The following is a 26,179-nucleotide window of genomic DNA, read 5'->3' on the forward strand; positions in this document are numbered from 1 at the left end:
ATATGGTTTCATATCCTGAGACTGCTTTTCTGTACTCTACACTTTAAATCATGTGGTGTTACTCTTTCTTTAGACGTCTTGCTGCTCTCCAGAAACGACGAGAACTTCGGGCTGCTGGAATTGAGATCCAGAAGAAAAGAAAAAAGAAGAGAGGTGTGGATTACAATGCAGAAATTCCATTTGAAAAGAAGCCTGCTCCTGGTTTTTATGATACATCAGAAGAAAATTATCAGTCCCTGGATGCAGATTTCAGGAGACTGCGTCAGCAGGACCTGGATGGAGAGTTAAGATCGTAAGTGTGTGCTGTAATAAGGAGGGAACAGCGTATTTGGGAAAAAAAAAGCAACCCACATATATCTGTGTTAAGTCCTGAAAACATAGTGAGGAATATATTTCCATGGAACAGATACAAGTGTAAGTGGCCTCTGCCTTTTCAGTTTTCAGTGGTTTTGTCTTTCCAAAAGGTATGGTTTACCTGTTGTCTATGATCACTTTTAGTCTTTCCTCTAGTTCACCTTTTATCTATCAGAATAAAGTTTCTCACACATATTCTTGCTCTTTAAGTCAAAATGTTAATTTTTTAAGGTTGGTTTTTTTAGCAGTTCATTTGCTTGTGTATTTAGTGTCCTTTAAGTAATGATCTTATTAAGATTCCTTATAGGAGTAGATTTGGAGTATTACTCTTGATGTAGTTGTTCTTAAGTAGATGTCCTTAAATGCTTCATTTCTCCCTATCCCCCATAAAAATCCACAAAAGTGTAGTTGAGAAGTTAAATGCCACTCTTGGCACATATTTAATTGTACAGTTGCATTTCCACTACTTCTGCCAAAACTGCTTTTTACTGAGAGGGTCCAGTGCCATGTACAGTTTGGTTTATTAACTCCTGTGGTGTTACTAACTGATTTTTCTGCATAGCACTCCATTCAAAGAGTCAGGCAGGAGCTTCAGACTGAAGCTTATGATTTTACTGACTGCCTCCATTGCTGTTGGAAAGAAATGCCATTTTTATTAAAAACTGAAGAGAAATTGGTTCCCACTTTCCATGAAAGAAAATGTTCATCTTCCCTTAGCAGCTGCTGGAGAAAAAGGGACTCTTCACATTCCCATATTTTTACTATCTAAATTCTTGGCCTGACATTTTTTTATTGATCCAGTTCAATCAACCATTTTGATTATAGTTATTCAACCTAAAACTAAATCTGTTGGCTAATTGCGTGATTTAAAAGCATTACACTGCCCTGTGGTAGGTTCTGCTGCAAGATCTGCAGATCACATCTAATCACCCACAAGGTGCTCCACTCTTCCTGCAGTGTTTTATTTCAGCATATCCACTATTTGATAAGGGTATGGCCTTTTTGCTCTTGGCTTGTTTGCTTTGCTTTGTAGCTGCTCTTTGTGTTCTGAACTGATTCTGTTTTCCATAATAACAGTGAGAGGGAAGGAAGAGAGCGCAAAAAGGACAAGCAGCACATGAAACGGAAAAAAGAGTCAGACTTGCCCTCAGCTATTCTGCAGACCAGTGGGGTGTCAGAGTTCACCAAGAAAAGGAGTAAACTGGTGCTTCCAGCTCCTCAGGTGAGGTGTTTCCTGATAATAAACAACTTGCAAGGCCAATACCAAACAGTGTTTTCTGTTTTATTGAGTTGATCTCATAGTTATATTGTATCTTACTGTGCCTTGGGATTTTCTCTTCCAAAGATCTCTGATACAGAACTTGAAGAAGTTGTAAAAGTTGGACAGGCAAGTGAGATTGCACGGCAGACTGCTGAGGAATCTGGAATCACAAACTCGGCTTCCAGCACTCTTCTCTCTGAATATAATGTAACCAACAACAGCATCGCTCTAAGGACTCCCAAAACTCCAGCAGCCCAGGACAGGATCCTGCAGGTAGAGTATAAATGTACAGGATGGGTTTTAAGTTTTGGAGCAGGAGTCAGCTGAGTAGAAGGTGGAAATACCAAAGAAACACTCCACAGATTGTGTGCAATATTGGGATTGGAAACAATCCCAATCTTCAGGACGCACTGAAGGGCAAAGAAGCAGATCTGCTTCTATTTGATCAATTGTCACTATGTTTCAAAACATTCTGATTCTTTCTCTTTTAGTCATATATTGTGTGAGGCTTTTAACCATTCTCCTGGTGTCATGCATAATTTTCACTTCCCTTGTGTTGAAGATGTATGAGTTCATCTTCTTAAAACAGTGTATTTTATGCATGTTGCCCAACTTTTATTTCAATTAAGAAGTAGTGATTAACTGCAACAATTCAAGAATATTTTCATAGCACTTTATTGGCTTAAAACATAGGTTAGCCAAAACCTTCCTTTGCAACCTCTGTTTGTCTGGATTTTTCAAATACTGGTAATGTTAAGTAACATTTTGTTGATTGTGTGGAAATGGATGAATTAAATCAGTGCAACTAGAGTAGGACAAAACAAGACCCCAAAAATCCCACTCCAAAACAAAAACCCCCCTGAGCTGACAATGAGCTGTATTTCAGCAGTTCTATGATAGCAGAAAAGAAAAAGTTCCTGGCTCTGCAGGTCATGACCTAAGTCTGTGCAATGTTTGCATCAACAGTCAGGCTCACCTTCAAATGGAGTACTCTGACATTATAAATGTCACAGTATTATGCATATCCAGAGTTCTCTCAGTGGATTAATGGATTAGCTGTATTCTGGGAATACATTTGCTATTTGCAATAGTATAATTAGCTCATTTTCAGAGAGACTTAATTCTTCGCTGTAATAAGGAAAAATGAAATAAAAAAGGGAGTGATTCATAAAAGCCCAAATTGAGTCATGGACCAAGAATCTGAATAGTGACCATATCTTTTGGAACATTCTCTTTGAAGTGCAGTTTGGATTAAGTTGATTGAATTCAGGTTTCAGAGTTCAAGTGTGCTCTTCCCTCTTAAAATCAGGATTCTTAGGATTAATTGAGTGTTCAGTAACAGAGAGTCTGGCAAACTGAAGGAAGCTGAAACAGTAAGTAACCCACTCATTTTGAAGCTCCAGTTTATAACATATTTTACTGGAAATGAAGTTCAAATGCCTCTCAGTGGAACAGTAAGATTTATAAATACCAGTGCACAGGTGTTAAAGCTAAGAAATTTTAAACATATTCCACAAACTGATACTCAAATGACTCTTCAGCTGTTCTTGCTGCTACTGAATCTGTTAAACGTGACTGTGAATGTCTTGGTGAAGAATTGTTTGTGTTGTCTGTTGCACAGGAGGCCCAGAATCTGATGGCTCTCACAAATGTGGATACTCCTCTGAAAGGAGGTCTTAATACTCCCTTGCATGAAAGTGACTTTTCAGGGGTAACACCACAGAAGCAGGTTGTTCAGACTCCAAATACTGTGCTTTCCACACCTTTCAGGTAAACAGACTCCTTTTATGATGGGTGCCTGGGTGGGCATGTCTGTTTGGAGGAGGGTGGACAGAGCAGATTTTAATGTGTAAAGTACTACCATGATTAGAGCTTCAAAAGAAATTTTAACTGCATTTTATTTCAAGCCCTTGTACAAATTTCTCCTTCTTTGTGTTTTTAGAAAGCTCAGCCATGTCCTCTTCATCTATGTGCATACACTGTATGGCTCACTGGAATTTTGGTCCAAAATGTGGCCTTCTGTGGTGTGGATCAGTATAAATTATTCTGGAGTAATGCAGGAGTATAAATAGTAAGCTGGAGTGTCATTCTGTATGTGAATTCTGGCCTTTCCAAAGTATTACCTTGGAGTCAAAGATGTGGGAGGTCCCTTAGCCAAACCCACACTGAATTTTTGAAAAGCTGGAGTAAATATTTTATAATCCATATATATCCAAAATAAAATATTTCTTATATTGCCAATCTAAATAGTACGGAATTGCTGGTTTAACTCTTACAGTGTACAAATAAATATCTCACAAATGCCAAATACCTTACAGAAACATGTTATAATTGGTACATTTTGTGTGTCAGGTTTTTCCACTTAGGTTCTAATTTTACTTGTATCGTGTTAGTAGGAAAAGTGGAGAATTAAATAAAAAGGACCTTTATGGCAGCATTTCCAAAGCAGCTTTATTTTGTTTAGAAGCTGTGTTTAAAAGCCTGATCTTTTTAATTATAAGAGCAGCTCCAGCAATGAGTGGTTTTTTTTAAGATCTTTTGGTGTCAGTGTGGTGCAAAATGAATGTAGAATTTGACCTGGACTGATCTGGGTGTCATTTGGGTTATTTTATATTTTAAAAGTAGAGATACTCTTAATTTTCTTCGAGTTTTTTTGTGGTGGTTTTTTTTTAGCTTCTGAAGTTCAGATTTGTACATGTAAATATAGTCCCTGTGGGTCAGCGTGGCTTGCTTGCAGAAGTCCTCTGTCAGTGGGAAAATCCAAGACCTTGAGCAGAGAGGAAAAAATAAGAAATCTGTGAAGTAGCCCCACATTCATGAGTAGGTCATTGGGATAGAGAACAATATTCCTTCCCAATCTAGAGGAGAAGCAATTGGGGGCAACAAAATCTAAGACTTAATCTATGTTACCTAACCATAGATGATTAGAAGTAATTATTATAATGTAATTATTTCTTCAATAGTCAGTGAAAGCAAAGAGACATTGTCAGGATGATCCATTCAACTGCAGTGTGGGACAGCTGTTGGGCCAGATGATTTTGGAGTGAATGACTTGCCCAGGTGGTGGGGAAATCAGAGCTTGCAATTCAATCCTGATTACTGTATCCCAGAATAATGCCTGGTGACTTGATAAGCTCCTCTCTCAAAAGCAATAGTGGGAGTTTGTGTTCATGGAGTTCCTGAAGTTTCTCTTGTCAGCTCGACAGGACCTTGGTTACATCTTGACAGGCTTAAACGATTTGTTTTTAGTATTCTTCTAATTGCACTTTACAGTTTCACTGCCTTCCAAAAAACAACTCTAGATTGAATGTATCGACTGTGTTTATGTAACTTTTCCCAACATTCAGACTTCTGTAAGTAGAACTCTTTAGTAAAAAACTAATGACTAACTACACTTCACTAGAACACCCTCTCAGGGGTCAGAGAGCTTAACTCCTCGAGGAGGACTGACTCCCAAACCTGCGCTTGGCACAACTCCTGGGAGAACTCCCCTGCGGGATAAACTGAACATCAACCCAGAAGAGGGAATGGCAGATTACAGTGACCCATCCTATGCAAAACAAATGGTAAGTAGTACTTGAGAAGTGGAAATCAGTGCTCTATTAATTTTCAGGTTTTTAGCTCTCATCTCTTGAAAATAATTTTATTTTATAATAAATGTTATTTCTTCCACTTGTCTATAGGTCTGTCCTTATCACATAATAAAATACAGTCTTTATTTAAAAGAGCAGAAATCCTGCTGTTTAGAATGGCTTTCAGTGTGCTCAGTAAACACACTCTAAAACTGTCGGAGAAGACGTAGTTAAGTTTCCATCCTATTTCTGTCTTTGAAGCTGAGCAGGAAATGCATCTTGAGCAAAGACTCATTTTTCTTGCAATCCTACACAATCCTCAAATTCCTCGTCATCTTGGCTTCCTGATTTACCTACAGGACCTTTTCATCAGTCTGTCTTGTTGACAACACTGAGCTAAAGGAGTTTAATTCTTGCCACTAGGAGCACTGAGGTTTGAGATGTTCAGAAATCTGAGTCCCATCCAGACTCTTTCATCACCTTTGGCAACAGATGTTTCCATTCTTGGAGATTCAGCCAGATGGACCCTGCCAATTAGACATGGTGTAAAAGGGCATACATCTAATAGGTATCACCTTGGGAACTCCTTTTATGTGGCTGATTCTGCAGCCTCTACTGTGGCTTTGAATATCTCACACCTGAGCTATTGACAGTTTTCTTTTTGGCCTAGCTAAGATATCCACTCCCAAGTGTTTGGCATGTTCTCACAAAAATAACTCTTCAAGTTCAAAATTCAAGCTCCTCTTAGCTTGAAGGAGAAGGTTGGTTTGATGTACTTATGCTTTGGTTCTGTCTTAGCCTTTTTATAGTAAAAATTCTTTTTACTGCTAGAAGTGAAACTGAGGTTTCCAAACTCCTGGTGGACTCCACTGGTTTCCAGATATGATGCTTTCTGGCTCTGCAGCAGACTGAGGTGTCCAGGGAATATTTAGTGTGTTGTTCTGTCTGTTAATGCAGATGAATGGAGTCTGATTGTGTTGCACTCGGGGTATTACACTGCATTCAGGGTATGAATCCAGAAGCAACACATCTCACTGCTCTTCCCACAGGAGAGGGAGTCTCGGGAGCACCTGCGCCTGGGGCTCATGGCCCTCCCTGCTCCAAAGAACGACTTTGAGATTGTTCTACCTGAAAATGCAGAAAAGGAGCTTGAAGAACATGAAGTAGATGAAACCTTTGTAGAAGATGCTGCTGATATAGAAGCCCGCAAGCAGGTCAGTGTGTGAGATGTGAATGGTGCCTTTTGTATAAAATAAAATGTGTTCCTTGTGTGGTTCCTACCATTTCACACCTGTTCAATGGAAGAGGTTCTTCTACAGGATAGCAAAGTAAAATTTTCCTGTTTTATTTGCTGCTGTCAGAGTATACACACACAAATCGGTTTTCTCTCTAAATCATTTTCTTAATTTCTTAATGTTACATATCACATCATTTTCTACTGTGAAGTCCCTAAGAGTACCTGTCTCCTACCTCCTGCATTTGTCCCTCAGAAGATAAAAATTTATTTAAAGCTTTTTTCTACAGTGGCACGTGCTTGATTTTAAGCACATAAGAACTGTGCACTTTTTTCAGTTTCAGGTTATTCTCTTGAGGGTAAAAGCTGCTGTTTGTGAATGGTTAGACAGGTACATACAAACTCAGGCAGGCTGGTAGCACACAGATAAAAATTCCCTACTATGCAGGGAATTGGTACCCTTGGCTGGTACCAGAGGATTACCCAGACAGCCAAGTTGTGAATAGATCACTGTTGTTTTTTGGTTTAGAATCAAGGAAGGCTGGATAAAGTACAGGCCAAAATTCTGCCAGTTAAATGACTGTACTGGCCAGTAACCAGAGACACTTTAAATCTTTACAAAAACAGTCCCTTTTCTATTCATTGCTTAGCCTAAATTTTGTGTTCAAATCTCTTTCTGATATATACCTTATATAAATATAAATGTTTTTTGTAAAAATAAATGGGATTTTTGAGTCTAGAGAAGTTTTTGACAATGGCTATGCTTTGACAAGTGAACCAAATATTTTTAAAAATCCTATGCTTTGGTATCTATAAATGGGATAAGCATTTCCCATAATTTGATTCCTAGTGTGTCCTATTTGGGGACAAACATGTTTTATACATGTATATGTGTGTCTTGTGCATACATACCCTAAAAAAAAGTCTGAATAAATACAAGTAATGTATGTAGAATAGAAGAAAGAATCTGAGTTGTGCCATCATACAAGAGAAGAGCATCCTGCCTTCAAGTGGAGATGCTGGGATTAGAACATGGAAGATGTTGGACATTGTTCCTGAAGTTCCTGACAACACTGGCTTTTCATGTTACTTATTGTTTGAAAGTGTATTGTAAAGAGAACTCTCATGTTTTTCCACTTTCACAAGTATTGTTTTAGTGAAATACCTACTTTAAGTCATTGAGGACAACAGAGTCATGGCTGCTAATTTAAGAGTCTTTCTTTCCTGGTGGATTTAATGTCTGGAGAATTAGAGCAGTTGTCACACATGGAGAATCGTGTAAAGAACGAAATCTTGCTGGAGTTGAGATTGGAGGAGAATTTGATGCCTGGAAATGACTTTTGAAGGTTTCTTTTCTCTTGGAGTTAGTCTGCTGTGCTCTTCCTATTCACTTTAGAGGTAGTAAATTATGTTGTCATCACATTATTTAGCTCTGGCTTAGTAACATGAAGTCTGTATACTGGAAGGAATCTTTACTGCAATAATCAATTAGTTTTTATATCACATACATTCCAAGGCAGCATCTGATTGCCTTACAGTGGCTGGAGTAACACTTGGCTTGTTTGTTTAGGCTCTCCGAGAAGCGGAGCGTGCCAAGGAACTGAAGAGAATGCACAAAGCTGTGCAGAAGAATCTACCACGGCCCTCAGAAGTAAGTGGAAACAAAATTCACTGTTAAAGAACAAAAATTAAAAATAAAGGCTTTAAGCATTATAGGAGGAAATACAGTCTAAAGAGATAATGAGAGAGTGAAATCTTTATTAGATTATGTTGATTTGAAGGAAATTTCCCCAGCAGAGTTGTCATGATGTATTTCATCTGCACAGATGTTGAGATTGCTGCATGTGTCCCACCACAAGGGATTTTGGCACCTGCTCTGTGGGATTTAGCTGATACATTAAATTCACACTTGAGTGGAGATAGATGAATTTAATGTTATCTTTGGTATATATGATATTTACAAACTTTTTTTTCATTCCTGGGCAGGTTAATGAAACAATACTGAGACCCTTAAACGTGGAACCACCTCTAACAGACTTGCAGAAAAGTGAAGAACTCATAAAGAAAGAGATGATTACCATGCTTCATTTTGATCTTTTACACCATCCCTTTGGAGAACAGTTTACTGGTAAGAAAGGGAAAGGCCCAGGATTTGGAAGCAACAATGCAGAGCACATGGCTTACTTGGAGCAAAATCCTTACGAGAAGTTCTCCAAAGAGGATCTCAAGAAGGTGAGAATTGTGTGGCCCAAGGAGACTTAAAGTCTCCTTAGGATGTAGCTCTGTAATATTGGGGGAAATAGCCTGCACAGAATTCAGCTGGGAGGTCTCCAGAGGGTTGTATGAAGAGCTGTAATCATAGAGTTACTGAGGTTGGAAAAGGCCTCTAAGATAACCAGGTTTGATTGTTAACCCAGCACTGCCAAGCACTAAGTAAGGGTCAGTTAATAAGTAAGGATGATTTAAGTGCACATTCTCCTTTCTGTGAGCTGATGTTTATCTAAGCATTTTCAGCAGAGTGATAAGGATGCTGTATTTGCCCATAGACATTGTCACTGAGATACAATTTTGAATGTGTTGTGGTTGCTTATCATTTTAAGTAAGGGTAAGAGCAATAATACCCCAACATTTACCAAATTCTACTTTGCTGTTTCTGTAAAGTGCTGTTAAATCATTGAGGCATTAACCAGATGAGATATCCACCTTCTGATGCCTCTGAATTTCACTAGTCCAGAATTACAAAGTATTCAAAGCAGTGCAGACCAAATAGGACAATGGTAGTCAGTTTGTACCTTGGAGCAGCAAATCAAGTTGTTTAATTATGCTTGTCAAGCTTGATCCAAGCAAGCTGTGCCAGTGCAGAGCCTGCTGGGCTGTGGCAGCTGATCTTACAGCCATACCTGGTCCAGAAGTGCTGAACAAGCACATTGGGCCGTGGCTGGCTGCAGTGAGTGGGCGGCCTGGGCACTGTGTCCTGTTTTGCATTGTAATCCCAAGTTAAACAGCAGATCTGGAACAGGGTTCCAGTTCAGGGTGTTCATTTATTTAAGCAGCTACAGATGTTGCCTTTTGCTGCCAAGTGACAGATAGGCAGTTCTGTGGTTTAGCTCTTTCTAAGAGCTTCACCTGTAAAGCTGTGCCAGTAATCTTTGACCAAATGCCTACAGGAATAAAAATGAGTTAAAAGACCAAAATCACGTGCCACCAAATTGTCTGTCTCTTTAGACTTGTCTTCTGACAATACCTGTTGTATCTCTATACCTAAATCCCCTGTACCTTTAAGGTGACTCTGAAGGTACACAAGCAGATTTTAAATCTATGTCCTTGACCATATCTGACCAATAAATTTAGAGCCTAAGAAGAGAAACACTGAACAGCATGTACTTTGAATTTGCTGTTAAATGAAAAATTATACTTCATGATCTCTTACCAGGAGACATTAAAGATGGAAAATATAGTTAGATCATGAATTTCATTGCCCTGACAGTGTCAAATTGTTCCCTTAGGATTGTTCTCCAAGTGCTTTCTCTGGTTGTTTTGAAGTGCAGCAAGAATCAGGTTTGCTATCACTTCCCTTAGAGACTATTACATGGTCCAGTAGTTTTTGTCTGGAAATTTTTCTTCAAAGTCCCTGGAAGTTTTGTCTTCTAACTGATGGGCAGGTTTTTTTCATGCCTGCTCCTGCTTGCTCTCTAACATTCAGCACAGTATTCCCTCTTTGTCTAAAATCTAGCTCAAGACAGAAAACTTTCCTATCTCTGTTATCTCACCTGGGGCTTATTTATTTTGCTTTACTTCATTTGTTTTAGCATCTTTGTGCTAAAACGTTTTAATGAAAGACTCCTTTCTTTTCCTGATATGCAGTTCTCTTATGGGAAGGATTAGTGATGCTGGGCACAGTGTGCTGAGCTCCTGAAGCTGGGAAACACTTCTGGTGCCACAAATAAATACCCTTGTGCAGTTCCTCACAGTGTGCTAATCTTGGCTAATTGAAATTTGTAACATTTAGCTTTGTCATGTGTGTTGTGTTACTCCTATTTTATCTGTCTTGGCCATCAAGAACAAGTAATTAATTTTCCTTTCCCTAGCATCTGTGGGATCATCTAATCTGGTGATACCTGAATTTCCCTCTGGTCAGTGTGCAGTTACAAAACATAACATCTGCTTGCAGTAAGATACCTACTACTGATAGGGAAATCTGTTCTGCACCTCTAAATGCTGTTGAAAGAGAGGACATGGGCATGCTCTTACAGCCAATGAAGTCTAGATTGGAAAAGATATTTTAGTTTTTTAGTTATTAATAAAATCAGCAGGACCTGGGTGCCAGTTTTGGCAGGCTGTTTGTCAGAAATATTAAGAGTTGTGAGACCAACAAGAATCTTTTCAGTTCATTGTAAACTTCATAAACTAAACTGGCAGCAGCAGAGCGTTCATATCTCACCAGTTCTTCAGCCACAGAAGTGTTAGTTACAATCAGAGTTGTATTTCCTGCAACGGAGCTTACGCAGCTCACCCAGGAATGTTTAGACTCAACTTTCCAGGTTGTGTGGAGAAGGGCAAGCAAAAGGAAATGAAAAGTGATTTTTGTGTCATAGGACAGCTGCTTCTGTCTGTACAGTTCTCCCTCCCCTCAAGGTCCCTGCTTTTATCTCTGTTCTTGTGCAGCAAGATGAAATATCTCACTGTGCCACAGCTTTCATTAGCCATGCCAGAGTGATGTCAGGTTTGGCCAAATTATATAAAATGGGGGATAGTTGTGCTGTGAGGAGCCTTCTAGCCTGGGTTTCATTTGTAATCCACAGCATCTGTGTTCGATTTCATAGTTAGCTTAACCTGATGGTGAGCTTTGAGTATGAAAAGAAAAGCTGCCCCCATGAATTGCACACTGAAGGTTTGAAAAGAAGAGGAATTTGCTTGTATCCTGTGTATTGTAACTGCAATTTCTCTCATTCTTTTCAACAGGCACAGGATCTACTGGCACAAGAGATGGAGGTGGTAAAGCAAGGAATGGGGCACGGGGAGCTGTCAAGTGAAGCTTATAACCAAGTGTGGGAAGAATGTTACAGCCAAGTGTTGTACCTGCCTGGACAGAGCCGCTACACAAGGGCTAACTTGGCCAGCAAAAAAGACAGGATAGAGTCACTTGAAAAGAGACTCGAGGTCAGTGTCACTTTTTTCTGCCTTTTGCATGTCCTATTTTTTTTGAGCTTCCTAGGGTTTTGTCTTTTTTTTTTTTTTTTTTTTCTGTAGGAATTCAGTCAGGTCTTTTGAAGGGATTAATTTGAAAAGGTTGGTTGTTGAGAAATTTTCCTAGGGAGTTCATAGATGTTCTTGAAGTGTTTAAATCATCTTCCATCATCTTCCTCCTTAAAATATCCCCACACAGAGTATTCCCACACAGAGTTTCTCTGCACTATTAGCTGTAACACAGCTCATCCACTCCATTCTCTACTGGAAAGAAGGTCAGGTTCTGCTGTCTCTTAATTACATGTGGAATTTTTGATGTTTTCTTAATCTCTGTTGTGAATAGGTCAGATCTTTCTTGGTTTGCACTTGATTGTGGCCAGTATGAGGAGAAACCTCAGAGAAAGATGCTTAAAAAAAAGCCATTTCTGTCCTGAAGTTCCTCTCAAGTCCTCTTTCCAGTTTAACATTTGATTTCTGACTACCGCATACATGAAGGTTAGATAGTCCTGAATTCTTGCCAGGCTGCCATCTTTTTCCAGTTCCAGAGATTCCCTCCAAAAAAGAGAACAATGGATGTTTGTAATCCCATTTCACTTTATTTATCAGACCCTTTTTTTTTGACACTGATTTCCCTTGCCCAGTCCTTTCTCTAGATTTTCACCCAAACACTCCATACAAAAAACCAAAACCAGACAACGTTCATGATAACAAGTAAGCTGGTCTGAAGCAGTTTCTTCCCACAGAGCATGTTTGTTCTGACTTGCAGTAAGTCATTAAATGTTTTCTAAAATAGCGTTTTAGCCTAAAAGTCTCTCTAAATTATGCAGATATCAGGTTATTTTTTTTTTCCCCATGGTAAAAGGAAACTTTGCAAAAAAAGTTTCTCTGCATTTAACATCAACATAGCTACTGTTGCTGGAAGTAAACCTCCCCAAACAGCCGCTTGAAATAAGGAGAGAGGCCAAAAAGACAGAATTTTCACTTGTTTCATACACATGAAATACAAAGTGAGTGTGTGTTTTGTAAAGCCTGTCAGTCAGAAGTGCTGTCCAGGTATAGATCCCTCCAGGAGCAGCTCACCTGCAGGTAGCCTGGTGGTAGGGGTTGGGTATGAGCTGCAGAGCCCCTGTCGTGCTGCTGCTCACCCAGCAGAGAGCACCATTGCCCTGCCCAGCGCTGCCTGGCAGACTCTCCATGCTCTGCTCTCCCAAACCCGTGTGGGAGCTCAGCAGCAGCCTGGCTGTGCATGGCAGCGGGGCCGGGCGGGCACAGCGCCAGCAGTCGGAGGGCTGCACCTAATTTGTGTACAAATGCTTTTGAAATTTAAATATCTTAGGTCCAAAACGACGTTAGAAGGGCATTATTAAAGTTGCAGAGTCAAACAGTCCAAGTTAGGGAATGCACGAACAGCCTTAATTTGCCTATGCATATGCTTTTTGAGACAGTCTTTAATTTCATGATTGCAGCCTAGTTTTTCCACAGACTCATTTACTGCACAGGGTGGATGGTACTTGCTTAATGAGTAGCTCTTGAATATTTTGTTTTCTCTTAATTGTTTGGTGTGTGGCCCTGTGCCTTTATCCTGCGCACAGTTTCTGCAGTCTAAATTGGTTACTTCTGTGTGGGCTTTCTTGAGTTGATTTCTGTCCTTCTCTTCCCAATATCTGAATGAGTAGTTGGTGGTGGAATGCTTATTAAGGATACTGAAGCAAAGTAAGGTCAAGTTTTTAATTTATCAAACTCGTGTGTGTGTGTGTTCTAAGTGGTCTTTGCTTTGCAGTCACAAGACAGTCACCCAGGAAGCAAAATACAAATCAGAGGTCTTGCCAAGAAAAAGAAATTATTTGCTGCCAACATTTCATGGGACTCTGTGAAAGACACTTAAAAAAACATGTTAAATCCTGTTAGCTGTGTCCCATTAGGCTGAGGAAGGTGATCTTGCCCCTCTGCTCAGCCCTGGGAGGCACATCTGGAGTGCTGTGTCCAGTTCTGGGCTCCTCAGGACCAGAGAGACCTGGAGCTCCTGGAATGGGTGCAGTGCCCAGTGACAAAGATGGTGGAGGGACTGGAGCATCTCTCTGCCCAGGAAAGGCTGAGGGGGCTGGGGCTGTTCAGCCTCGAGGGGAGCCCCAGCTGAGAGGGAACCTCATCCCTGGGTGTCCCTGTGAGCAGGGAGGGCTCAGAGCAGGGCCCAGGCTCTGCTCCATGGGGATCCAGCAATGTCACCAGAGGAACGGGCAGGGATTGATCCCAGCAAGTTCCACCTGAACAGGAGGCAGAACTTCTTCCCTGTGCAGTGACCGAGCACTGAACAGATTGTCCAGAGAAGGGAGTGCAGTCTCCCTCACTGGAGATATTCCAGAACTGTCTGGACACATCCTTGTGCCCTGTGCTCTGGGATGGCCCTGCTTGAGCAGGGAGGAGGGACCAGATGGTCCCTTCCAGCCTGACCCATCCTGTGTCTGTTACCAGTCACTGCAGTGATGAGACTCTAGCTAATGTAGCTACATCCCCTTGGAGCTCAGAGTGCTGCTGGATGAGACTGACAGCTTGCTACAATTCCACACACAATCCTGCTCTCCCATTTTCCTGTGTTCCAAAATACCACCCCCCAGTCCAGGCAGGCACTGGGGCCAGCAGAGCCCTGTGCCTGCAGGTGCAGTGAGCTCTGTTCTGCTTCTCACAGCTCACTGTTGTTGAGTGCAGGTGGACTCTGTGCAAAGTTAAATTTGACCTGAAAATCTCTCCCAAGTGTGTGCAAAATTCAGTTTAGTGCAGCTCTGTGGCCTGACCCTAAAAGGCCCTTCCTAAAAGGAAGATATACATATACAGGTTTTTTAAGCATAGGTCACCTGCTGAATTGTTTTTTAAACAATAAATAAAAAGCATAGCAGTTTAATGAACAAATAAATATGCAATATAAAAGCACAGATTTTTTTTTTCCTACACCATTCTTAGCAATAACGAAACCCACCTTCATTTTAATGTTTTTCCAAGGAAAATTGTCTGAAAGCAATATCAGTTGAAATAGATATTTTAATGGGAAGTATCAGACAAGCTTAATGAAAAGCAGGGATATTAGCTCAGCTTTCAGTACTCCAAGGCACTTACTTGTACTCTTAGGTTTCTTTGGGAGAAGAGTAGAAACTGTAAAACAGTTTGCCAGCAACAGCAACTGATGTTGGTCAGTTTTGGGGGCTGCTTCTTCCTCTTTATAGTGCACGAAGATTGTTAGGGAAAAGAGCCATGAGAATGTAGTGATATTTGGCACAGCTGCACATGGGGAAGTCACTGTGTACTGCTTCCATATGGGACTGCTGACACCCTGCAGATCCTGTGCAAAAAACCCAAGCTATTTCTGGGTCTGTCTTGGTTGCTCAGAGATTCCTGGCTGGATTGATGGTGTGGACACACACTCATCTTCCTCTAATTGTCCTGTTCTCACTGCCTGAGTGGTTTATGTTGACATGACATTTATCTTTCTCAAATGGATGCTGATATCACAAACAGATTTGTGCTGTTATTGATGAACTTGTGGAGGCAAAGTGGAGCTGTTGTGGAGAGCTTCTGTTTGGCATGGTATCCTGTCCAGGCATCATCAGTAATGCACAGCTCATCAGTAGTTCTGATGTTGAAGTGTACTGCTGTGTATTAGTAATACTTTTCATTGCTTTGTTTTGAGGGTTTTGGATTCCTTGAATGTGTTACTTATTGTGGGTTAAAGGATTAGTATGTGAACTTTCTTTCATTACAGATGGGGAGTTTCCAGTCTATGCAAGTGAATCCCTGTGACCTCAGTATATGTCTCTGGTGCACCTTAGATTTGTGGAATTTTCTGATCTTTCCAGTAGCTTCTAGAAATCCAGAATATTCTTCCAAGGCTAGGCTACACTGCAGAGCAAGTGATTTCAGAAATCAAAGTTTCCTGATGCTTGCATTAGTGTTGAGTAACTTCTTCAGTTCTCTGCAGTACCTTTTGCTCCCTTCTCTTCCAAACAATACATTTATAAAGAAAAGCATTCCTACTAACATATGTTGAATTTGGAATGTTAGAAGATAAAATGAGATAGTAAAGGCATCTATTTAACAGTTGCTTCCCTTTGTAGTTCACAACATAGAAACTTCCTGCCATCTTTACTTTTCCTTTGAAGACAGTTAATAAAGTTTGCTTTCAGAATACAAATACTTTTATTAAAATTGTGGTAGTTAATATTATCATTTCAGTTGATTACTAAATTATAAATGCTATTGGAAGCCTACAGGGGAAAAGTTCAAGGTACACTGTATATGCAAAATGTAGTAAATTGTCTATTTGCAGTATCCAAGATACATCAAGGTGAGATTTACCAAAGTGTTGATGTTTGCTTTTAATTGCAGCCCAAGTCTTCTGAATTAATTCAGATTAAAAACAGCTTGCTTAGCTGGCGTTTTATAGGTTACATGGTACACTCTGCTGCAGGGTATATCACTTAGTTTATTGGAGATTGTCTTTTAATTTCTCTCTAGTTTATGGGCTAAAGTTTGCAGTTTCTTTTGCATTTTCAGGTGTGCTGGTACTCAGAAAGCACCTGGAGAAAATAAGAGATTTTATGGGACTAGGAATAGAAAAATTACTCACAAAACTAAAATATGGTGAAAATCCTGAGTATCATTGCTTTTATGGCCGCATGTTTGATTTTGTGCTAATGTCTTGCATTTGTGGAATACACTTCTTTTAATAAGGTCTGTTGGGGATGTAGTTGGCACCAGAGGATCACATCAGAGAGGTATCAGGGGTCTTCACTGTCAGATTGTTCAGAATCTGGTAACTTAGCATGCTTAGAAAAAAAGTTCAGCATTGACAAAGCTCTCATTGCAAAGGCCTTTGCACACCCTCACTGTTCAGAGCTGACTGCTTCAGGATCACCATGGGGCTTCTGCTGTATTGAGAGGGAGCCAGGCTCTTTGCCAGCTCCTTTATTGCCTGAGCTTTCACAACCTTGTCAGCCTCTGGAAGAGGCCAGTGCCGGCACTCTGTGTGTGCAGGGGTAGTGTTTGAAGGTAATTACACTGTGCTGGCTGCCCTGTGACCTCATCAGACCCAGCAGTAACCCGTGTTTGCTTGTGGTTAATCAAAACTCCTGGCCTCTCATGGGTGTTGCTGTCTGTGATCTTAATGCAAGGTTTTTCTTTTCCAATGAGTGGTAGAGAGTTTCCAAAAAAATTTAGTAAAAACAAATTGTTCGGTTTTCATCATAAACTATTCTCTTCTAGTTTCTGTTATGTGTTTCTGCTGTGATTGAGATAGGATCCTTGAATCATTAAATTTGGAAAACACCTGTAAGATCACGAAGTCCAGCCATCAACCTTATTAACCCACCATCTTGTTCACCTCTAAACCATGTCCTCAAGTGCCATGTCCACACATTTTTTGAACAGTTGCAGGGATGGTGACTTCACCAACTGCACTGTGCAGCCTGTTCCAATGCTTGGCAATCCTTTCCATAACCTTTTTTTTTTTCCTAATATCCAGTATAACCACCCAGATGGAATTTGAAGCCATTTCCCCTCATCCTGTCATTTGTTACCTGGGAGAAGAGACTGACACCCGCCCAGTCTAACATCCTTTATTTGTAGGGAGCATATATGGGTATCACTCATAAAACTGCTGGTCTTAGAAGCAGTTCCCAAATAAAAATCTTCAAAGTGGACTTCAGTGTCATGGCTGTAGATCAGCAATGACTGCTTTACTTACACAGTAACTTTCCTACATTATTCTAGTTCTAAGTAGTTGGATGCTGTGAAGCCCTGTAGGAACACTTGCTTTTCATATGCCCTATATTGTCTTTACTCAACAGTCACATCAACTCATGGTCATTGTCATTAAAGGAAAGTTATTATAATTTCTGGAACATTCTTCAGGGGGAGCATGCTCTTGGGTCATTAGATTTGGCTGTAAGTAGAGAGAATAGTGTTCTGCAGATTTCAGTAAATCATCATGGTACAGGATTTATGTGACAAAGTACAGTATAGGAGTTTATCTGGGGCTCCCCTATTAAACTGGGTAAAGGCAGTGTAATATTGCTATGCAAGCTCTGAACATCTGGTCTAGTTTCAGTTGGGAGGTTGCAGTTGCTTACCATCAATGCATTAAATTAAGGATTTTTAAAGTGAATTTTCCATAAAAATCTTCATGTGATCCTAGTCAACTAGAATTAATTTCTGCTTTTTCATGTCTTAACAGCTACAGGCTCAGTCCCTCTTTGACTGCTCTGATCCTGATCAGCGCCTTTACTTCATGATCCTCATTCTCCTTCATACATTAAGTAAAGCACCTTAGTGGAGGTGAGGTGTTCATGGCCAGGCTGGGCTTGGGCTTGGAGCAGCCGGGTCTAATGGAAGGGGTTCTTGCCCATGGCTGGAGGGTTGGAATGATTAGATCTTTCCCTTCCAACCCAACCAGTTCTCTGATTCTATGATCTTTAGTGTCACAGCAGAAATGTTAAATTGTATCAAGCCCTTGGAGTAGTTTTGGTCAATGAGCTGAGCTAATATTGTTTAATAGATTGAGGCCACATTGTTCTACAGTGGACATGCAATTTTGGTTTGATACTAACTCCAAGTCTCAGTTTCCAGCAGAGTTGACTTGTACTAACTCGGGGGTAACTCGGGCAGGGCTCTACTGAGAGTTTTGCCTGGTCAGACTCTAGACGGATATAACAATGTTTCAAACCAAAACTGGAGAATTCTGTTCAACAGCTTGGAACTGAAAAAACATTTTTAAGTAGAGAAGTTAATGAATTTTATTTTTTTTTTTTTTAAACATGCTGTTGTTGAGTGCACCATAAGCTTGTAAAGGCAGATGACCCCAGCATGGCCAGAGGATTCTTTAGTGTGGGGGTCCTTGTTGTCCCTGGAGTGGTTGGAAATGCCTGGCCTGGAGCACAAGCTGCTGTCAAGCTGAGCCAGACACTGCAACTGAGCCAGCACAAGCCAAGCTCACAAACCTGCCATTCCAATTAAGTTAATCCATCTCCTGCCAGCAGAACTGAATTTGGGAGGGCCATGTGTGGGTCTGAGGTGAGGAAGGAAGTTACAGTAATGTTTAGAGTAGTCCTATGTATGTTCCAAGAGTACCCTGCTCAGCCGGCGTAGCTGAAGCTGGCAGAGGATTTCTCTGTGATGTTGTGATGATGTTGATTCTCCAAGGTCACAGAACAGGTTGGTTTACTTTGACTGTAGCTCTGCTCTGAACATGCAGCAGTTTTTCTTCCCTGTTTGTTTAATCCATCCAGCATGATTAGGAAGATCAATTAAAAGACAAGAGAGATTAATGCTGTTCAGGGATTACCAGAAGCTCCACATTAAAGGGAAGGAAAACAAATCAGTCAGTACGGCAAAAAAGCCCTTGGAACTCAGGAGGGTTGTCCTCAGTAGACCTGGTGAGATGAGAAGTCTGAAAATGCAGTTTTTAAGGCACTTGAGCTCTTCCTTCCTCAGGGTCAGTTTTTCTTAAATCTTTCTCGGTGGATACTTGCTCTCTTAAGGAGCCCTTCCCTGTCCTCCGTTGTCCTTAGTTAAACCGTACAACTAATAACCTACTGTGGTAGTTTGACATTAATTGACATCTAGGGAAGGAAGTAAGAACTATCTAAAATTTCCTTCCCAAATTTAAGTCCCTCTTTCTTTCTCAGTAGCTGTAAGAACAGATGAATTTTTCACAATGAACTTTGTGGTATTTAAAGCAGGGTGTTGTGTCTTCTTTTTCTCTTTTTTTGTTAGGCAGAGGGAAAACAAACCAAACAAACCCTGGTAATCCAGTCAGTCTCCCTTTTCTAGATCATGTTTTATAAACCTCTGGTTATGTCTGTTGCTTTTTTGGCTCTTTTGTCTGCTGCTTGTTTTGGTTTCTCTTCCTTGGTTCTCTAGTGCAGTACTGAAAACTGAACACCACTTTATGAGTCATGAAGGAAGGCTTTTACATCAGAGATTTGTGATGGGATGAGGCTCTCACACTTGCCTTAACATCATATATCATCTTACCCTGTGTCTGTACAAACTGTTCTCATTTTGCTGTAACTGGTATAAAAGTCAGCAGAACCAAAGCTGGCCAAGGAACAGTACAAAATAAATAAGTGGAGAAATCTTTCAAATGTCTTTACTCTTTCTGTTAGGTTCAGGGGGAAATGGTAGTCAGATTTTACTCAAATCTATTTCTTTGCTTTAAGCAAATAATGTGGACTACTGTTTAGACACACCTCTTTATAACTGCTTGGAATTTTTAGCTTGGTATCTGAGCCTTAAAATTTTATGAAGCTTGAACTGAAATTATATGCAGTTGTTGGCACTAATGCAGCAGTCAGCAATTTTTAATAAATAGTATTTGTTACAAAAGCTGAGACCTCCTTTTGACCTTTTCCTAGTAGGTCCTAAAATTTTGTAGTTGAGAGGGAGGGGAAAAGGTGGTGAGTGTTCACATTACTCCATAAGCAGAGAAGGAAGAAAGGGCTGTTATTTCTGGGTTTAGATACTTGGGAGGTTTTTTCCTTTTCTTTTTGTTTTTTTTTTTTTTTCTTTCACATCAGTAAGGCCTATGATAATCCAAGATGAACGAGAAGCTGAGTAGAAAAGCAATATAGCAGCATATAACCTTAGGAGCTCTAGTAGTTAAAGGTCCAGTATCCAGACCAACTCAGAAATATTAAGTCCAATTCTCATTGTCTGAAAACTTCAAGTGTTCAAATAATCAGGGTCTGAACTGTAATAAGTATTAGACTTGAATTTGCTTTGTTAAAAGTTTTACATTTAAAAATGTTCTATTATATCAAACACCTTAAGACAGTAAACACTTAGGGTTGGATTGATCTACCTGGTCTTGGATAACAGTGTCTGAACAGTTTGTGCTCCCATCACTATCAGTGAATCTTTTCCTAAGGCTGTGGATAAGATGAGCCATGCCCTGGCGTTGCCAGTTTCTCTCCTGATGACAGAAAGACCTTCTGTGACAAGCTCAGATGTTGGTGTCTAAAGCCAAACAAAGTGAATCCCAATTAAAGAGTATAAAAGTGGCAGACCAAGCCAGTACTGCCCCTGCTGCTGGTGATAGTTGGAACATGGGGGATAATTCAGGGCTTGTGACCACAGTGCCCTGATTCAGTCCTTTTTCTGTATGGTGGGGATAGTGCTGATAACTGTATTTATATCCTCAGGTACTCAGTGTTTAAAATTGTATTAGGAAATTAGATTGTTGAGAGATCATAGAATCACAGAAAGGTTTGGCTTGAAGGGATGCTCTAGCTCAGCTCGTTCCAACTCTCTACCATGGGCAGGAGCACCTTCCACCAGACCAGGTTACCCAAAGCTCCATCCAGCCTGGCCTTGGACACTTCCAGGGATGGGACAGCCACATCTCTGGGCAACCTGTGCCAGTGCCTCACCACCCTCACAGTAAAGCATAAGCTCTTCACTCAGGATGACAGAACAGTGGAACTTCTCTAAATGGTTTTATTTTTTAGCCTGCTCTGAAGAGCGACATTGTGATGGGAGTTTCATTTCACACCAGCCATACTCTATGTTATCTGTAATACTGGGAGCAGCATGGACAATTGATCTTTGTTACATTAGGCATCTGTTGCAAACAACATTCTCTTGGCCTGTGCATCCATCTAGTCCATGATCTCTAAATGTCAGTGGTGCTCAGCACACATTTTTCATGCAAGAAACAGTAATTGGAAAATAGTTCATTGACCGCACAGCTGTATTTGTTGTTGCAGTAATAGCATATTATTTACCAATGAAGACATTTAAAGCTTTCATACTTTTCCATCAGAGAGTATCCTCACAAATCCCTAATCTATTTATTTAATTTTCTCTAGATTTATATAAATATTGAAAAAGAGGCGCCTTTCTGTATGCTTAAAGCACCTTGGGCATAGCTTAAGTCTACATTGCAAACAGAGTTTGAAAAGCGTAGCAGTCTGCATCGCTCTCCCCAGGAGCATACTAGACAGCTCAGAAAGTCAAATTCCTCTTTCACTCACCCATTAACAGTTTGCTCCCTTGACCATTCACTTTGTTTATCTCTGCACCACCAAGTAAAACTGTTCTAAATGAGTGAATAAATTGTTAAGGAGTAGGAGGGCACGCTACAGAAACCTGCAGCTGTGTAACAGAGGGTACTTCAGTACGGTTGGAGGGCTGGAAGGCTGATGAAATGCACTTTGCAGTGGCTTGGTGTGTAAGACTGTGATGGCTGGCTGTAACTGTCACTGTAAAAGACAGATCCCTCTTCAGTAGTTCCTTCCCAAAAGAGTTCCATTTCTTTAGTAATAAATGATATATTGGGTAACTGTAGCAATGAAAAGGTCGGTTATTGGTAATTTCTTTGTATAGGAGAAAGTTCACCAGCAAAGCTTTAATTTTTAAAGAAACAAGGCAAGGATTGGTGACTCAGACACTGTGGTTCTGAATTATTTTTTAATACCTGAGAAATTTTCATATTATATTTCATGTCCTGCACTAATATATTGTTAAGCGTGGCAAAAATCAAAATCTTAGAACTTTGATTCCATTTTTCTTGAGCTTGGCATTCTTCATACAGTCCTTTCTCAAAAAAAGGATTTTATTTTGTTGTTTTGTTTTTATTTAAGAAAGTAGCATTAAAAAAGCCTCAACAAGGAACCTTATGTCCCTGTTCAGAGATGTGAGCTGTTGCACCTCGCCACAGTTGTGCTCAGTGGTGGAGGCCCATGTTCTTTTGTAGTTTCATAGGATCATAGAATGGCCTGGGCTGGAAGGGACTGTAGAGATCATCTCATTCTACCCCCTTCCATGGGCAGGGACACCTTCCACTGTCCCAGGTTGCTCCAAGCCCTGTCCAGCCTGAACTTGGACACTTCCAGGGATGGGGCAGCCACAGCTTCTCTGAGCAACTTGTGCCAGGGCCTCACCACCCGCACAGGGACCCACTGTCTTCCAAATATTTAATGTAATCCAATCTTCCATCTTTAGACCATTTGTGATTGGGATTCAGTGTTACAGATTTCTTTGATGTCTTCTTCCAGGTTTTAAATATTCTGATGGCCATTTCGTTATGTTAGGGCTCATTTAATTTTACACCAGGTGGAAAAATACACAAAGACTTCTGTTACCTTTGCTATTTATAAATTATTTATACAACTTTTATAACATGTTAACACAAATATGTTCAATTATTGATGTTGTGTCCCAATTGACAGAATTTTGTCATTTGTGTCACTTGTCTGTTTATGGATTTTGTCTGGATTACAATTTCAGAGATGCATTATGTCTGTTATAAAGATTTTAATACAAAAGCCTAGGTTCTTGTAAAATGTGCAGTATGATTATTTTAACAGAAATCAAAGAACTTGATCAACTCAACACAATTCCACAGATACATTTTTACTTTTTTTATTTTTTCCCTCTTGAATTTTGATTTCTGGGTAACTAAATCAACTCTTGGGTTCCTGGCAGATCAACAGAGGCCACATGACCACTGAAGCCAAGAGGGCTGCCAAGATGGAGAAGAAGCTGAAGATCCTTCTTGGTGGTTACCAGTCTCGGGCAATGGGGCTCATCAAGCAGCTGAATGATCTGTGGGACCAGATCGAGCAGGCCCACCTGGAGCTGCGGACCTTCGAGGAGCTGAAGAAACACGAGGATGCTGCAATCCCTCGGAGACTGGAGGTGAGATTCCAAAATCCAGGAGCTGAGGTCAGACACAGGCACCTCATGGAAAAGATGTTTTTCCAGTGCGTGAGCTCTGAGCCTCACAGTCTGAGCTGGTATCAAGTTTTTAATGTTCTCTTAAAATCTTACTTTTGGCTGTTACCAGATTCAACTGCCTTTTACTTCGGTATCAAAGATTCTGTGATACACATATTAGAGGCTGGGACTAATCTGGCAGTGTGTTCTTTAACTTTGGGGGTTTTTTATTTCCTTGTGTGGTTTATTTTATAAGCCTTCTGCAATGCATATCAGCACAAGTTCCATCTCCCTCTCAATTTGGTTTTTCAGTTTTAATTACTATTTGAACTTCAAGTAAATCTGAAACTTGTCAAAAATCTCCTTCTTCCTTAAAAGTCAGTCTACTAAATGTATAGCTAAAATCACTGCCTTGGAGCCATTTTTCTTGGTTTAAGGATCTCCAGGATATTCTCCTTTTATTCAGCTAATGAGACAACCCTTAATCAAGACTCAGTCCTAAGTTTGAACCAGTGCCAGCCTTTCTTTCCAAGGAATAAGTGTTCACCTAAGCACAATTTTTATTGTAATGTGGTTTTCCTCCAGAACAGAGGCTTCCATTGAGGCTTAAATATTCTCAACCACTTGCTATAAAAAAGATAAAATGCATCAGTGCTTAAAACTGATTTTGTGAAGATGATGTAGAAATACTGATAGATGTGTCTACAAACTCAGAAGTGATTATTTAGTTTAGTGAAAGACAACAGTTAAAACATATTAAATCACTTGATAGCTGCTAATAGCACCTGTTTTTAGTAAATGGCAAGGTTCCAGTTTGAAATCTATCTTTTTGAAGCATTTGATCTTAGCTGCTGTCAAAAACATGGTGAGCTACCAGACATTTGAAGTAAGATAACTGTGATTATTGATACTTTACGTCCACTGCTCTGTTTTACATTTATATTTAATGTAAGTAATTTTAGCAATGTCCTGTCTCAATTCTGGGCTTTTCTTCTGAAGGAACTAAAATACAACCTTTGATAATGATCTCCATGGGTGAGACTGGTGGAAAACTGACTGGTTGTTTAATGATGTTTTCCTTAGTGTCTGAAGGAAGATGTGCAGCGACAGCAGGAGAGAGAAAAGGAACTCCAGCAGAGATTTGCTGACTTCATGTTGGATAAAGAGACTTTTCAAGCAAAGTATTAAAGCACAAAATTCCATCTGTCACTGATGTAACATTTCTAAAGTGTGCAGATACTTCTCCAGCAGCTTTTGCCAGCAGTTGCAGAAATCCAAGTGTAGTCTGCTGTTTCCATCTTGTCAAGTTTTGTTCCTTCAGTGGACTGTTCCAAATGCTCTAGGTATGAATAGCTCTGGCCAGTGTTAAAAATGGGATTGAAATGTCCAAAATTTTATTGAAGGAAAAGAAAAATCACTCTGGTATGATTTTAGCCATTTCTTCATTTGCTAGGGTTATCACGTTATTCCTAGTGTTTTACCAGTCTTAAGACCTGTAAGATACATGCAGAATAATGTCTTTTGAATAAACCTGGAATGTTAAATAACAGTGAAGTAATAATGTCTGTATTTTAACTAAAATTGAATCTTCACATATCCCAGCCCTCCTTTGTGTTTCTGGTCTTCCCTCTGCTGCTGCCTTTATTTTCCATGACTAAGTTGTAATAGGAATTACCTGTGCAGGATAGCTGTTGTCCAGGTAATAAATACCATGTTCCCATCTCTTCTCTGTGCTTGTGAATATACACTCCCAGCTTTATCAGGTGCTCCAATGGTCATACTGGAATAATCTCCCCATCCTAGAACCATGGTAAGGATAAGTGTTATAGAGACATCCAAAGAGAGCCATAGATCTCAGCAGAAAATATGCTGTTAAATTTTCTGCATTAATTTTTATAAATCATCTGCTTTGTTACCCATGGTGTGGGATGGGAAAGAAGTTCTGTGTTTGCCCCTCTTCTCCTTTCACCCTATCTCAACAGGATTGTATTTCTTTGTCCTGAAGGGAAAGGATGGAATTAGGGAAAGGCAGGAACGTGTATACACTTTGGGTCTTTTGAGCTGTGGCTTATGGAAAGGCACAGGGAAGAATGCAAAACTGTTATTAGCAGCACAAAATTCAGCAATTAAATACATTCAGTAACATACATCATGCAATTTTGCTTGGATACACTTGAAATTTAAATGGGGTTTTGCTGTCTGGAATTTTACCAGATTGAGTGTCACTTTGCTTGGGCCTTGGAAATGTTACTGCAGAACCCTGGGGTCAGGGTTGTGCCTGTGTAGCTCTGTCAATGCCATCTATGGAGATCAGTCATTATCAGATTTTTCTGATAGTTATTTTAATTTTAATTAAAAATTCACATTTTTTTAAATGTAGCCTGGCTGAGTCCTGCTGATCACTGACAGTAGGGTCAGTGGAGTAGGGACTCCTACACTGGAGTAGAGACACAGCCAACCTTGGAATATTTTTCCCTTTACTCACCAGGACATCATTCTTCTGAAGTATTAATGCAATTATAGACTACATTCTTCTAGAAATGTGTTAAATATTTAACTAAGCCAGAACACATCTGGAATGAAGTATTAAGCATCAATCTTGTAGCATATGGGGTATTTTAGCCTGGATGGTTATACCCAAAAGGAAAAATCATGGCATATCATGTCAGTTCTTGTGGTTGTGTGGTAGCTGGAGATATTAACAGAGAAACCCTTGTAGGTTTACCAATACCACAACTACAATTGTTTCCTTTCTTTTTAGGGCTGCAGCAGAGCCCCTTTGATGTGCCTTGTATTTTTGACAGTTTTGGAGCTAGACAGGTACTCAAACACTGCCTTAAATTGTTTAAAAGACAAATTCAGGACTGA

The 26,179-nt window shown here is 40.1% G+C and overlaps 1 protein-coding gene across 2 annotated transcripts in view; it reads left to right on the forward strand.

Moving 5' to 3' along the window:
- CDC5L (cell division cycle 5 like) overlaps positions 1–25,031 on the forward strand; it is a 32,789-nt gene extending 7,758 nt beyond the window's left edge. For both annotated transcript variants that reach the window (XM_023924253.2, XM_086875602.1), the window contains exons 6-16: positions 74–292; positions 1,432–1,576; positions 1,700–1,888; positions 3,237–3,385; positions 5,019–5,181; positions 6,237–6,401; positions 7,992–8,072; positions 8,408–8,653; positions 11,384–11,581; positions 23,081–23,293; positions 24,395–25,031. In XM_023924253.2, coding sequence (XP_023780021.1) covers positions 74–292; positions 1,432–1,576; positions 1,700–1,888; positions 3,237–3,385; positions 5,019–5,181; positions 6,237–6,401; positions 7,992–8,072; positions 8,408–8,653; positions 11,384–11,581; positions 23,081–23,293; positions 24,395–24,499 — 1,873 coding nt within the window. In that variant the 3' untranslated portion in view covers positions 24,500–25,031. The remainder of the gene's footprint in view (positions 1–73; positions 293–1,431; positions 1,577–1,699; positions 1,889–3,236; positions 3,386–5,018; positions 5,182–6,236; positions 6,402–7,991; positions 8,073–8,407; positions 8,654–11,383; positions 11,582–23,080; positions 23,294–24,394) is intronic.
- Positions 25,032–26,179: the final 1,148 nt, after the last annotated feature.

Source organism: Cyanistes caeruleus, chromosome 2, assembly GCF_971803275.1.
Source record: "Cyanistes caeruleus chromosome 2, bCyaCae1.hap1.1, whole genome shotgun sequence".
Lineage (NCBI taxonomy): Eukaryota > Metazoa > Chordata > Aves > Passeriformes > Paridae > Cyanistes > Cyanistes caeruleus.